The sequence below is a fragment of the Poecilia latipinna genome, unplaced genomic scaffold (assembly GCF_001443285.1).
Source record: "Poecilia latipinna isolate Pla-1442-1.1 unplaced genomic scaffold, P_latipinna-1.0 Scaffold218, whole genome shotgun sequence".
Classification (NCBI taxonomy): Eukaryota; Metazoa; Chordata; class Actinopteri; order Cyprinodontiformes; family Poeciliidae; genus Poecilia; species Poecilia latipinna.
The window spans coordinates 483882-498091 of NW_015112834.1; the positions used below are offsets into that span (position 1 = coordinate 483882).

The 14210-nt window shown below is 39.0% G+C and overlaps 2 protein-coding genes across 5 annotated transcripts in view; one reads left to right on the plus strand and one right to left on the minus strand.

Moving 5' to 3' along the window:
* xpo7 (exportin 7) overlaps positions 1-2953 on the minus strand; it is a 30250-nt gene extending 27297 nt beyond the window's left edge. For 3 of the 4 annotated variants that reach the window (XR_001424896.1, XR_001424895.1, XM_015031816.1), the window contains exon 1: positions 2764-2814. Coding sequence is in view for 2 of the 4 variants with exons in the window: in XM_015031816.1 (XP_014887302.1) it covers positions 2764-2799 (36 nt within the window). In the remaining 2 variants the exon portion in view is untranslated. Of the gene's footprint in view, positions 1-2763; positions 2815-2852 lie in introns of those variants that run through there. The other variant, XM_015031817.1, reaches the window with a different exon arrangement.
* Positions 2954-13755: 10802 nt separating this feature from the next.
* The window catches only part of LOC106947017 (probable serine/threonine-protein kinase irlF), a 6968-nt gene continuing 6513 nt past the window's right edge, over positions 13756-14210 (plus strand). Inside the window, exon 1 of the mRNA XM_015031787.1 lies at positions 13756-13861. Within this exon, the coding sequence (XP_014887273.1) occupies positions 13759-13861 (103 nt within the window). The 5' untranslated portion in view covers positions 13756-13758. The remainder of the gene's footprint in view (positions 13862-14210) is intronic.

Sequence of the window (14210 nt, forward strand, 5' to 3'; positions counted from 1 at the left end):
TCGAGGAATTTTAGTAATCGAGGTACTCGAATCATTCGAGGAATCGTTTCAGCCCTACTGTGCACTGTATTAATGTTCAGTCTTTTTTTAGCTGCATGTGCATCCTTTGTTGCAAATGATGAAGTGTAAACTAAAGGAATGCTGTTGTTGCATTTAAGCCAATATAACATGATTGTTTTCTTATCAAAAAGTAAGAAAGTTGGATCTCTTAATGCATTATTAATCTGCAGAAAGTGCCTATTTTCTTATCCGATTAATCTTCAGATTAACTGATAGAATAATCAATTACTAAAATAGTCGTTACTAGCAGCCATGCTATAATAATAGCCTAATGACATTTTTGCAGCTTCTTGAATCTGGTGAGGATTGTGTCTCCTTGCTTCACATCGTTTTCAATACTTTCAAATTAAAGTTTTGTTTCCGTCCTTAGCAGCTTCTGAGACACGACCTAACCCTAAAGATTCTAATGAAATTCTGTCTTTTGATTCCTCACCCATTACTTGCTGCTTGGCAACGTGAATTGGGTCTAAACTCAATAATACCAGGTTTCATCAAAAGCTGAAGAACATCATATTTTTCAGATAACTCATTAATTTCATAGCAACCCTTCATAACCTTCTCTCACTTTCTTGCCCTACTTTAGAGGCAAACGTTTTTCTATTGAGGCTCAAATGCCACTGAATGTAAAAGAAGTGCAACACAGAGCTCAGTGCAGGGTTGATCAGTGTGGTAATGACACAGTGCAGATTCAGATAACCTACTGATGCACCTACACATGAAGTTATGCAGCAGGGCACAGCAGGGCAGGTAGGTGCTACTACATGGAGGTACCTGCTGTGATTTCACAGCACAAGCAGTATTCAGTATTTACTCAGGTTTTGTACCCGAGTGAAGTTGCACACCTTCTTTAAGTCAAAATAAATTTCTGCCACATGTTTGTGCAACTAAGAATTTAATTTGTGTTGTTACCAAACAAACATGGCGGCAAACAGCTGTGCTACAGAAATATTAGCTGCACAAACTTATCATAATTAATTCATATCAGTTACATTTGGTTTTGTTAAAGAGTGTGTGTATATATGGGGTGTAAACGTTATTAAACTCTTAAAAATTAGAGGGGAAAATTGTTGGTGTGCCTATTCCTTCAAATACATTGATTATAAAAAAGTTATAATGTAATTTATACTTCATAAAAATTTGAAAATAACTTTTCACCATTCTGAAATTTACATAAGTACAACAAGCTTGTTAATTGGCCTCCTGTCTGGTTTTTGCAACTGTCATTATTTCCAAACAGGCAAATTTGTAATCAAATATAAACAATAGTAGCTTTCTTTTTGCTGGTTGGAGGGGAGTGTGTAGCAGCAGTGGGGGTCAGTCTGGTCAGTCTGATGCTAAAAACCTTGCAAACAGTTTGTTGGAAAATTAAAGTCAGTTTGAGACTGGGACATTTTAAAACTCCCTTAAAGCTCATAATTTGTCCACTGAGGGTCCTTCTTCAGTTGTTCAGTCATGTAGGTTCATTGATAAATTCAATATTATGTTTTTAATTTTTGTTGTAAAATACACTATTTTACACAGAAGATCAAACATCAAATGACCAAAAATTATAAATAGTCATAAAATCAAACATTAATTATCTGCGTGGTGTTTTATGCCACTTTTGAGCAAAAAGTAGTGTTTATACACAGAATTCCTGCTTCGTCATTTAGGACAGTTTATATCACAGCTTATTTAGGTTGATGTGTGCTGCAGATTCCTGCATCCCATAAACATACAGGGTGAAGCTTGCTGGGATGCAGCGACACTCAGTATCCATGATGCAGCTCGCCTCCCGTGGGAGTTCACTCACACATTCAAATAAAACGTGAAGCATTGCTGTGTGTATTTTTTTGTATTTAATGTCCGGTAGGTTATCCACAACACTTTCACACTAAGCGGAAACATCACGCTGCTCTGAAAATCCCACACACAATGTTAAATCTTTCTCATGACAGTCAGTCAGCGAATCGGAAAGTTGAGCGCTGCCCCGTCTGAGATTCCCTACACATGTGTCCGGACCTGAACACGAAGCAACAGAGCGGGCTACACATCACAACACCGCACCGCTAAGCTCCCTCCGGTAACAGCACACAGGGGAAAACCTTCCCGGTGCCTTGACAACAACTTCCCCCTTCCTTCATTCCGTGAATATGAAGTAATTTTCACTGACAGACACTTCAACACACTCGGTTATGTTTTCAAAGAGCTCGGGCGGGAGAAGTTGACGTCTGGCTGCAGCTAGTGTTAGCTTAGCATGCATCAGCGTCCGGATAGCTAACAACAGAGACGAAAATAACGTTTTATCCCAACGGCAGAGTGTAAGGTGTCACACCGGTCCGCTGCTCCTGACAGGAAAAATGCTTCTAATGTGGATCATATTGGCGCCAACTCACACTTAACCCCTGCATGTTAGCCTGAAAGCTAGTGGTATACAGTCAGCCATTTGTGTTTTACTGTTTATTTCCCCAAAACACGCAAGTAATGCACGCTATCATGCCGCTGGTGGTAAACCACCAGCTAAAACAGACACTGGGAACCCCACAGACTGGAACTGCACGCCACCACAGTGTCTGTTCTCGTTTCGTCCAGCAGCTAACACAAGCTAACGCAATGACAGCAGGCCACGAGTCAACACAGGCTGCCTCATCCTTTCTTTTACTGCCCACAGTCCCGCGTTCCGACGCCCACCGCATTCCCTGGCGCTGCACACCGGCTCCGTACCTGCACCACCGCATCTGGATCAAGGTTCAACCTCATCTTCCCGCTCTAGAACAAACTGTCGGTAACAAAAACATGAAACCTCTACTTACCTGCACATGATCCGCCATTTTTCTCCATTTCATGCACCTCTCACTCCTCCGCTTATGGGTATGTAAGGAGACAACAGCGCCCCTGCTGGTGGCGGCTCGAAATTCAGTTGTTCGCATCACAAAGTAGGCTCAATGAAACAGCCATAATGTAATGAAGTTGAAGAAATCTCAGTAACAAGAAAACCCACCAATATGTTACGAAACCAACACAACATAACAATAAAGCAGTATATCTTGTCAAATATGACCAATATAAGACTAACTTAATACAGCTATAACAAAGACTACAACACAACAATACCAACAAATAAAACATTAACAATCTAACTCAATTAAGTCAGCAGAGCTTTAAATTTGAAATTGATTTACTCAACCATGCTCCACAATACAAATAATTATTTTTTTTATTGTTTAAGTTAGTTAAAGGTTTTATGTTTTGTAGTCTACCTTTGCCTACCTCGTTCTGTCCATGGCAAATCTCCTTTGTGACAGCAACATTCTGCATGTCCTCCTTTACATTAATAAAACTTTTCTGTAGACTCCATGTTTTACTGCTCTATGTAGCTCCACTAACAGTTTCCTGTCCTTTCCCCACCTAAAAATCTCTGCACATGTTCTCTCCAAACTGCTCAACTTGAGTTGTACCTCTGATAAACTGCTTTCTAAGCCTTTTCATTTTGTTCATTCCAATTCAATTTACATTTGACTTATTTTTCTTTCACCCTGGTACCTTTCTCTATTCGCTTCTCTCTTCCTTCAGTCTTTTTAATGTCTTTTGTGCTCTGTCTTTTGTGATGTAGACCACAGGTTCCTGTTTCCTTGTCATTTACACATCATTGGTCTTGCTTCCACAGACTTTCATTCCTCCTCTCTCCAGAACATGCAGTGCCTCTTAAAAGTACTCACCCCTTTGGTTGTTTCATCCTTTTTATTGCTCTTATAAATCAGTCATGATTAACAATTTTTTTTATTTACAAAAAATCCATTTGACGTCAAAGTAAAATCTGATTTCTACAAAATAATGGCAAATAAAAATATGTAACATAGAAAAAGTAACTGCATAAATATTCATCCCTGTCCAGACAAATTCTATTTTGGGTTGAGGTCTGGGCTTTGACTGGGCCACTCCTGTCAAAGCCCAATAGAATATACACCATCTGTCTCTGTAGCTTCAGCTTGGATGCTTCAAGTCATTGTCTTGCTGGAAACAAAAATAATTCTCTGAAGTTGTCATTCTCCTGCAGATGGAATTCAACTTTCTTCTTCTTTTTTTTTTTTTTAATTTCAGCAATAAGAGAGTTAAAAGTGCTTTGCACATAATTGGTTACTGTTTACATGGTAACAATCAATAATGAAACAAATAAATATATTTTGTCAAATGTATTCATCAAACTCACCAAGAGTAACCATAATCAAATTTACATCAAATACGTTGATAAAGGTTTGCAGTTTTCCTGAGGTTTGTTCCAGATTTGTGGTGCATAGAAGCTGAATGCTGCTTCTCCATGTTTGGTTCTGATTCTGGAGACCAGAACCACTTCTTTTTTTTTGTTTACAGATTATGTGTCTCATATTATATACTGTAACAACATGGTGACAGTTGTAACAAATATGCAAAAGAAAGAAAAAACATTTTTTATTACATACTTGGTTTTGGTCTTTTGTTGCCATCTTATTTTTTTCTTGGTTTGTGTTGCCGTGATACAGTAAGTTTGTGCCTTTCCTTGTTCTTCAAAACTGAGCAACAAATGATCAGCAAAGAAATCGGGGCCTCCGTTGTGATTGCAGAAGTTTTCACTACATATTGCTTAGTGCTGGTGTTGAAGAGGGGACAGCTCTGCTCAGTGCTAGCCTGTATTGTTAAAGTGCAGTCGGTTCCCATTACGTCTTTTCCATCCTGTTAAATGTCTCAACAGACCTAAAGAATGTGATTTACTTTTCAGCCTTGCCCCAAGACAGTTGCACAGGGTGGACTGTTCGTCATGGTGCCAGGTTATCTGTCAGTCCCTTGAGTCTCTCATACTTCACCCAAAGATGAACAGTCCTCTCGGGGTCAGGTAGTTGAGTGAGATTTGTATTGACACACACCTTTCATAGCCCACCTGGAGACACCCCTCCTGTTTCAGCATATGTCACGACACGCTCTGAGCATATAGATAAAAATTCATGGAGTTAGCACCACATCTTTCTGCAGACAGCCTTCTCCATGGACTACAACTTTGCAATTTCCTTCCAGGTGTCTAGCTAGTTTTTATCCCGCAGAGATATGGATGGACTGTAGCAGACAGCAGCAAAATGTTCCTCTCTGATGAATCCTCCCAGTTGTTTTGGGCAACAGAAAAGCAGACAAAAACGAACACTTCTCAAGCTTCTCTTAATTCTTCCCAAGAAGAAAGCGTGAGATGAAAGGATCCTCCAGTAACTTCTTCTAGCAGTCCAGGAACAATCTGGACTGGACAATTTGGTCATGCCCCGTATAAGGAAAAAGTAAATCAAGAATGTTTGAAACTAGTGAAAATAACAAGTCCTTTCATAATTCTAATATATTTGCTAATAAAGGTGTTGAAACACAAAAACTGGTTTAAATGTCTTCAGTATGACATAAGCGCATCAAAGAAAGAAGAAGCAGTGCTGCAATTAAAAACAAAAAAATCCACTATGCACACTTTTAAATATACATCTTAAATTTTGGTTATTGCATGCTAAAATACATCTTAATTCCTGTAAACTATGAACACTGAAAAGCTTTTGTTGTAAATCAAATCAAAATGTAAATCAAAAATGCCTCCAGCAAGATGATCTTGGATGTACTGGGCAGCAGTTTAGTGTAGCTCCTGTTTTAGCCACTTGGGGGCAGCAAAGAGTAGCCTCTCAGAGAGGCACTGTCGACGCCTCTTCTTTTCCAATTAAAATAACCAGAAGAGACAAGATAAGTCCGACCTAATCAGTAAATATCAAACTGGATGAATATTACTCAGAAACAAACAAAGTGGTTTCCTCTCGTTTGTTAAGCCATCCTGTAATTTCTCTGATAGTCCTCTTTCTGTTCTGATTTAATCTGCAAAGATTAAATCATGGAATCATGAACTGTGGCTTTAGATGAATTCAGGTGCTGAGAATTGTTTATCAACATGTTTGAAATAAACATTTTCTTTTAGAGTAAAAGAAAAAAGTGGAATCAACTTTCCTTCTGATTTATTGACTATGGTGATGTATTATGAATGTATAATGTGTATCATGGTGCTGTGAAGTTTATTACAAATGATGGAGCAGTAGTTCATCACTATCTCTTGTATGCTAAAGTAAAATGGCCATCTCTGCATGTGCATGTTCTACATCAAAATCATAAGGGGTGATTTCGATGTAGAAATCAAAATCACCCATCGATTTCAATGTGCTGTGGTTCAAACTGAAAAGGCTTAATGATGTTACTCTTTGCTGTTTTGGCTAGACAGAGCTTCCGGTCTGAAGACTTTTTAAAAGTGAGTGCTCCTCGCATCAGAATAGAAAGGGGGAAGAAAGGTTTTAGATGAAAGTATACCTCATTATCAAAATGGTGGCTGGGCAAAAGGCCAGGATCCAGTAGAGAACAATGATGCAGGTGAGCACATATTAGGATAATTAACATGATGATGGACAGTAACAGAGGAAGGAGGAGATACACAGGTGAAGGGCTGAAATAATAATAATGATGCATAGAATATATATCTATATATATATGTTGTTGTTGTTTAGGCAGTTCAATTCCTTTTCTTCAGGAACTAGAAAAAGAAAAAAAGCAATTCTCCATGGTGTCTGTGCCTTTCCTAATGCTAGCTGCCCTGTTCTCATGGTAGAATCCTTCTAAGGTCACATCGCTCCACTTTAACAGTAGATCCCTCATGTGTAGCACAAACAACTTTTTCACAGAGAAGCTTCGGCTGATCCCACATCAGTCAGACCGTCTGGCTCTGCTCTTCCAGCTGACTAGCCGCCTTCCTGCTGTGTCGGGTTGCTCCGATCTCTTTAACATTTCATCATCACAAAAAGGTTCTTCACTGCTCTCCGTTGCTGTTTGAGGTAAAGCTGCATCTAAATCTGCTCTTTGATGTTCGTCTCACTGTGCCTCACTACTCTGTTTTAGCATAAAGATTCTCAACACTCACACATGCGCATGCACACAAAACTCTGGGCAAACTTTAATTAACCTGAAAATCAACCACAAGCAGAAAGTATTTTCTTTCTGCAGTTCAAAGCAGAACAGGCTGCAGGGGGCATTGTTGCCTCAGACATTAGTGTTTTCAACCATGCAAACACACGGTTTCCAGCATGTGTGCAGGTTGGTGTCCACTCACCTGCTGGGTAATTCATTAAAGAACAGAGGCTCTCAGTAGGACGGCAGAAGCAAAGAGCAGGACGTTCTGACATGACAGAAGTCTGCAGATGAAAGCCTGTGGTTTTCCTCACCTGAAAAACATGCTTGCACACCGTTTCTGTTGGAATCATGGACACATGTGATCAGCAAGAGAAAATGTCAGGACATGGGTTGTTTTGGGATTTTTTATTTGTTGATTCTCGTCTCTATCTGGTTCCTTAGTCTCTTTATTTGACTAGACCAGCCTTGTTTCCGCTTTACTTTAGTTCAGTCCTTTCTTAGTTAACCTAGTTTGTGTTATGTGTAGATTCTAATCAGTCATCTGTTCAGTAACCAAGTTCCCCAGTACAGTCATGGCCAAAGGTTTTGAGAATGACAAATATATTTTCACTTGATCTGCTGCCCTCTGGTTTTCATGTGTCAGATGTTTTCATCACATACAGAAATACAACTGCAATCATATTATGAGTAACAAAAGCTTTTATTGACAGAATGAGTTAATGCAGCAAGTCAATATTTGCAGTGTTGACCCCTCTTCTTCAGGACCTCTGCAATTCTCCCTGGCATGCTCTCAATCAACTTCTGGACCAAATCCTGACTGATAGTCCATTCTTGCAGAATCAATGCTTGCATTTTGTCATAATTCCTAGGTTTTTGTTTGTCCACCCGTCTCTTGATGATTGACCACAAGTTTTCAATGGGATTAAGATCTGGGGAGTTTCCAGGCCATGGACCCAAAATCTCTCTGTTTTGTTCCCTGAGCCAGTTAGTTATCACCTTTGCTTTATGGCAAGGTGCTCCATCATGCTGGAAAAGGCATTGTTCATCACCAAACTGCTCTTGGACGGTTGGGAGAAGTTGCTCTCAGAGGACATTCTGGTACCATTCTTTATTCATGGCTGTGTTTTTAGGCCAGACTGAGAGAGAGCCGACTCCCTTGGCTGAGAAGCAACCCCACACATGAATGGTTTCAGGATGCTTTACAGTTGGCATGAGACAAGACTGGTGGCAGCGCTCACCTCGTCTTCTCCGAACAAGCTGTTTTCCAGATGTCCCAAACAATCGGAAAGGGGATTCATCAGAGAAAATGACTTTACCCCAGTCCTCAGCAGTCCACTCCCTGTACCTTTTGCAGAATATCAGTCTGTCCCTGATGTTTTTCCTGGAGAGAAGTGGCTTCTTTGCTGCCCTCCTTGAGACCAGGCCTTGCTCCAAGAGTCTCCGCCTCACAGTGCATGCAGATGCACTCACACCTGCCTGCTGCCATTCCTGAGCAAGCTCTGCACTGCTGGTAGCCCGATCCCGCAGCTGAAACACTTTTAAGAGACGGTCCTGGCGCTTGCTGGTCTTTCTTGGCGCCCTGGAGCCTTTTTGGCAACAATGGAACCTCTCTCCTTGAAGTTCTTGATGATGCGATAGATTGTTGACTGAGGTGAATCTTTCTAGCTGCTCTTCCCTGTTAGGCCATTTTTGTGCAGTGCAATGATGACTGCACGTGTTTCTTTAGAGATAACCATGGTTCACAGAAGAGAAACAATGATGCCAAGCACCAGCCTCTTTTTAAAGTGTCCAGTGGTGTCATTCTTACTTAATCATGACAGATTGATCTCCAGCCCTGTCCTCATCAACACCCACACCTGTGTTAATGGAGCAATCACTGAAACGATGTTAGCTGGTCCTTTTAAGGCAGGGCTGCAATGAAGTTGAAATGTGTTTTGGGGGATAAAGTTCATTTTCTAGGCAAATATTGACTTTGCAATTAATTGCTGTTAAGCTGATCACTCTTTATAACATTCTGGAGTATATGCAAATTGCCATTATAAAAACTGAAGCAGTAGACTTTGTAAATATTAACATTTGAATCATTCTCAAAACTTTTGGCCACGACTGTAGACACACAAACTGTTCTCAGGCACTGCACACTGAGGAAGTGATTCATTTGATTCAGGTGTGGTTGATCACAGCTAACAGTTACTGGTGACCAATCCTCGAAGGCTGGAGTTACAGGCTCTAGACCGATAATTAAGTATTTTAATACATTTCTTTGACAGGTACTTATTCATAAAACTAGGATCGCCAAATAAATGTTTTAGTTCTGGTTTTGTACCCTACATGCTGACAGAAAAGAGCCTGTCATCTTCCCAGAGAAGAAGAAGAAAAAAATGCTCCCTCAAAATGAAACCATGTAGAATCACCTCTGAGTTTAAACCTCTGAGTTTCCCAATAGCAACTCCTGACAACTGAGGTATGCACTGTCTGAGCTCCACCTTTCTGGTGACAGAAAACCACCCACCAGAAGCCTGCCTGTGTCTGTCAGTATGCCTGTTGCACAGCTGTTAGGCATGACAGAGGTGCAACAGCAGATCAGAAGAGGATCAGCTCCTGGATTCAGGCTGCAGCTCCTGAACATCCTCTTCTGTTTGCTCCTTCACATAATCTGTGGATAAACTAATCAGAACCTTCAGCTGTTTAGATTTCAGTGTCTCATTGCTTAACGTTTATGTGCGTGTGTCTGTGTGGGTGTGTGTGTGTGTGTCAGATCTCTGATGGGCCAGCTATTGTTACAGTGCAGAAGTAATAGGCTTCTTGAGTGCATAAGAGCAAAGATGATGTGCATGACTGAGAAATGTTGAACAATTATAATTTTACTCTTTTTCTTATTTTTCATGCAACAGTGTAATTAAATCAACTGAAACTAAAATCCTCAGTGACAGACCAAACTGTAGGAGCTGCTACTTGTAGAAGATAAAATCTAGATTTGATCATCTTTGGTGCTCAGTTATTTTTGAAAATAAATATTTTCTATAGAGAAACATAAACCTTGTGTTCACTTTGTTTTGCTAATAATGTTTTTTTAAGTATTCACTTAATATGTCTTCTCTTTTGCTTTTATTACTAACTTAAATATTTCAAATCATCAAACAATTGTAGCAAAACAAAGATTACATGAGTTAGTAAAATACGTTTTTAAAAGATTTTATTTATAAAGTAAAACAGCTCTCCAAACCAAACTGGCCCCATATGAACAAAGTCATTGCCTCCTTGCTAAATCAAATTATGCACAGATTTTGGTTCGGCTTAAGTCTGATTACAACAAAAGAGTTATCTCTTAAACAGAACCAGTCTGGCAACATGAAATAGACTGGAAGACCTCACAAACCAACACGTTTTGATCAAAAGCAAATAAACAACAGATGAGACACCAAGTCAACGAGTCATTATCTATCAGTCTGGAAAAGTCATTTTAAAGTCTTTGGATGTTCAGAGAGCCACAGAGAGAAACATCCACATCAACAATGGGGAACCTTTCTGAGGAGCCAGACAAACATGATTACTCCAAAAGCCAAAAGACGACTCATCCAGGACGTCACTTAAGACCAGAACAACATCTAAAGCTCTGCCGCCGTGGCTAAGGTCAAAGTTCAAACAACAAGAGACTCGCTCTGACTGTTCCAAGGCCAAAACCACAGCTGACCAAAAAGAACACAAAGACCTGTCTCACATTTTACAATGTCTTGATAACTTTGGGGAAAATATTCTGTAGATTGATTTAGAAAACACACAATAATGATAGAGAGAGCTACAAAAAATGTTTGACGTTGGTTAAGCTACTTATTATAGTCTAAATAGAGGAGAAGATGGGAAAGAAAGTCAGGTCCAGATGTTCATTAGACTGTAACAAACACATTGCACTGCACAATGAGCACACAGTTCCACCCTGCTCTGCTCCCATCAGTCACACATCCCAGATTAGCCTGGTAAAAACCAGCCTGTAGTTCTACACTTTGCTTCATCCAGAGAGTCTGGGCTCTAGTTGCTGAGGAATGATTGCTTCCTGAAGGCGTGGGCATCTGGCTAATCCCACATGACAAAATCTGAAAATGGGAGAAGTTACACTGCTTGCTCTAATGATAGTCTAAAAACAAAAACAGTTTACTGCTTAATTAAAACAATTTGTTTTGTATTCCCTGTGCTTAAAAGCAAGGCAAATATTTTCTGTCTTTGACAGTTTTCCTTTTTTTTTTGTCAATGTGATGGAATAATCTGGCAACCATCCATCATTTGATAGATTATACACACCTGACCACTTGGGAGCAGATGTGTGGACAGTTTCAACTTTATTCACAGAGAAAATCGCAGAGATCACTTTATCAACAAATAGAACAGAACAATAAAACAATTTCCATCACAGTATCATCTCTGATCTGGACACTATCTGAGAGCTGACGGCAGCATGTTGAAGAGCTACGGACCAGAGACTTTGGAGCGGATCTAGAACAGCTGAACCACGGCTATGAAGAGTCTTGCCAACATCTGATCATTTCAACTGGTGAAATATTATCTTTCAAAACGTCATCACTGCAGAGAAAAGTTAAATATATTCAGTTTGATGATGACACAATGTGCATTTTCTCTTCCACTTGTTGAATATTGATTAAGCAGAATAAAAATGAAATGCAATTAGATATCATGAGCACCATCTAAAAATTTGATGGGAAAAAATAAACTGACAGAATCTTTTTTTGACACAGTTTATTAAAGGGACGGACAACAGAAAACTCTACAGCGACCTCCAATCCAAACTGGAATTTATTTTGATTATTTGTTTTGTTGTTTTTTGGGGGGATCAGAAAATAACTCATTGGTGTTTTATCTCTACCATATTGTATCAAATCAGAGTACTTCACTCTGGTATTGGGCCTGGAGCATCACTAATTTATATGCAAGTCTGGACAATCCCAATTAACATAGGACATTCAGCTGGCCCCTCCTCCCCTCTAGAAACCGGTTTGAGCTCATCCTGGGATTAAACAGCTACCAGATGCAAATGCAGGTGAAAGAAGCCATGCCTTTTGTTATTTCCTCCTTTGAGAGATCACCTTCCGTCTTATTGGTGTTACTGGTGAGGGGTAGTTCTCCCAAAACCTCTTAAAGTGGCTGACCACAATCTCTTTCATGAACATCTGCTGTTTGTCCTTCCAAAGATACAGAGCATGAAACACACATAAACATACACTGACATTTAACTATACAGTTTTGGGCCACATGGAGGCTTGTAACATGTTCTGGAGACAAATTAAGTTTCATAAGCATGATTCCTATTGATCTTGGTTAATTCAAAGAAATCACATCGTCTAAACTGTTTCTGTCAGCCCACAGGAAAGGATTTTGTAGAGTTTGAACATGACTGTACTGTAAAAATATTCATATGTGTGAGAATGATTTGAATAAAGACCATATGTGGACATTCAGGACACGCTTCATATATCTAATATCTACACAGTTCACACCGTACTTCAACATTTATATTTGTTATTACTGCCAATTTGAAAACTTATAATAATCCCCAAGTACTTTAAGTGCAGCCATGTCATGTCACAGAACCATCAAGATGAGTTGGTGAATGTAGCATGAAAGAATCCACAGAAAGCAGAAAAAAGCTTTGACAAACTTAAAAATCTTTAAATGTACATACAGTCACTGTTATGCATTTATTGTAATAATGTACTTCAGTGATGTCACTGAGGGCCAAATGAGCAATATTGTGGCCCTCAAAGGGCCAGTTGTAACTGTATGACAGGTTATATGTTACTAAATGCAATGTCATATAAAGTGAATGTAACTAACACATGAACACGATATATTTCTGTATTTAATTATTTCTGTAATTACTAAATTTAAATGTTACATAATTTTGAGTAGCTTAGCTGGAGTTGAGATAAATGAGTCATCCTTTTCATCCTCAGCTCCAATCCAATCAAGTTAGAATCATTACTTGTTGATTCAAATGCTTGTACTTTTATCCGTTTGGTATTTGTAAAAACTGTTTTAGATTATAATGTTTTTGTGGGTACCAAACACGTTCAGGTTGAAATCAGAGAACTTACAATAATGAAAGTAAAACATTGCATCTAATTCCTCTTTAAACCTCTCATGGCCACATTTGACCTGTGGGCCTTCAGTTTAACACTTGTGATGTAGATAAGGCACCCAGTCGTTTGCTTAATGCAGATGGTGAGTACCACCATTTAAAAACAAATGCAACCATTCACTCTTTTGTTCTTTCGAATGTCCTGGATTCTGAGAGGACTGCATATAAGCTGGGCTCCTTGCAGAAAGAGACATTCTTCTTCAGAAGGACAGAACAGACCTCACATTTTCTACTGTTTTTACTTGAGATTTTTGAGGATCTGTTGGAATTGATGAGCACAGCCACATTTGAGAGGACAAAACTCAAACTCAGATTTCTTTCAACTGTTTTTTGTTGTTATTTTGTCTCTTCTGTTGAACACTTTGCAACATTTTGGACACAAAAACCAGCTTGTAGATTTTTCTGCTCTTTGTTTTGAGCTCATAACAACAGGTACGTTTCACACTTTACCAAATTCATCACTTGTATTTAGTATGTAAAGCAAAAATACCAAGATTTGTATCTTTTCATTCACCCATGTTAATAAGCTTTTGTTGCCTTTTGTACAGTCATTTTCAATCAAGCTAAGGTTTTAAGACACTGTACCATGTCTAATATATATTTTAATTTTCACAGAAATAATGAATCCCAAAGGAGTTTGTCCTGAAGAGGAAGCCTTGCACTTCATTGCTTCTGAGAAGGACAAAGACATATTTCAGAAGAAATTCATCAGTGAAGACAAAGGTATGCTTTTGTTTGAGAATATAGTGTTTTCTGTTTAATACTCTGAAGCAGGTTCTACTTTTAAAGAACCTTATCTGGGTTAGTGTGATGTACGACACTGAGCTGCATATTGCTGCAGTCTGTGTTTATTATCTATATTAGAGATGTGCCGATCAGGTTTTTTCCTGCTGATTCCGATCACCCAGGAGGGCCGATCACCGATACCGATCACATAATTATTATTATTATTATTATTTTATCATAAATACTATCAGTTACATTATGTGGAAAAAGGAACCATGAATTCACCTTAATTTAGACAAAAACTTGTTTTTAATAACTTTTTTTCAAGAAGAAAACTAAACAAAAG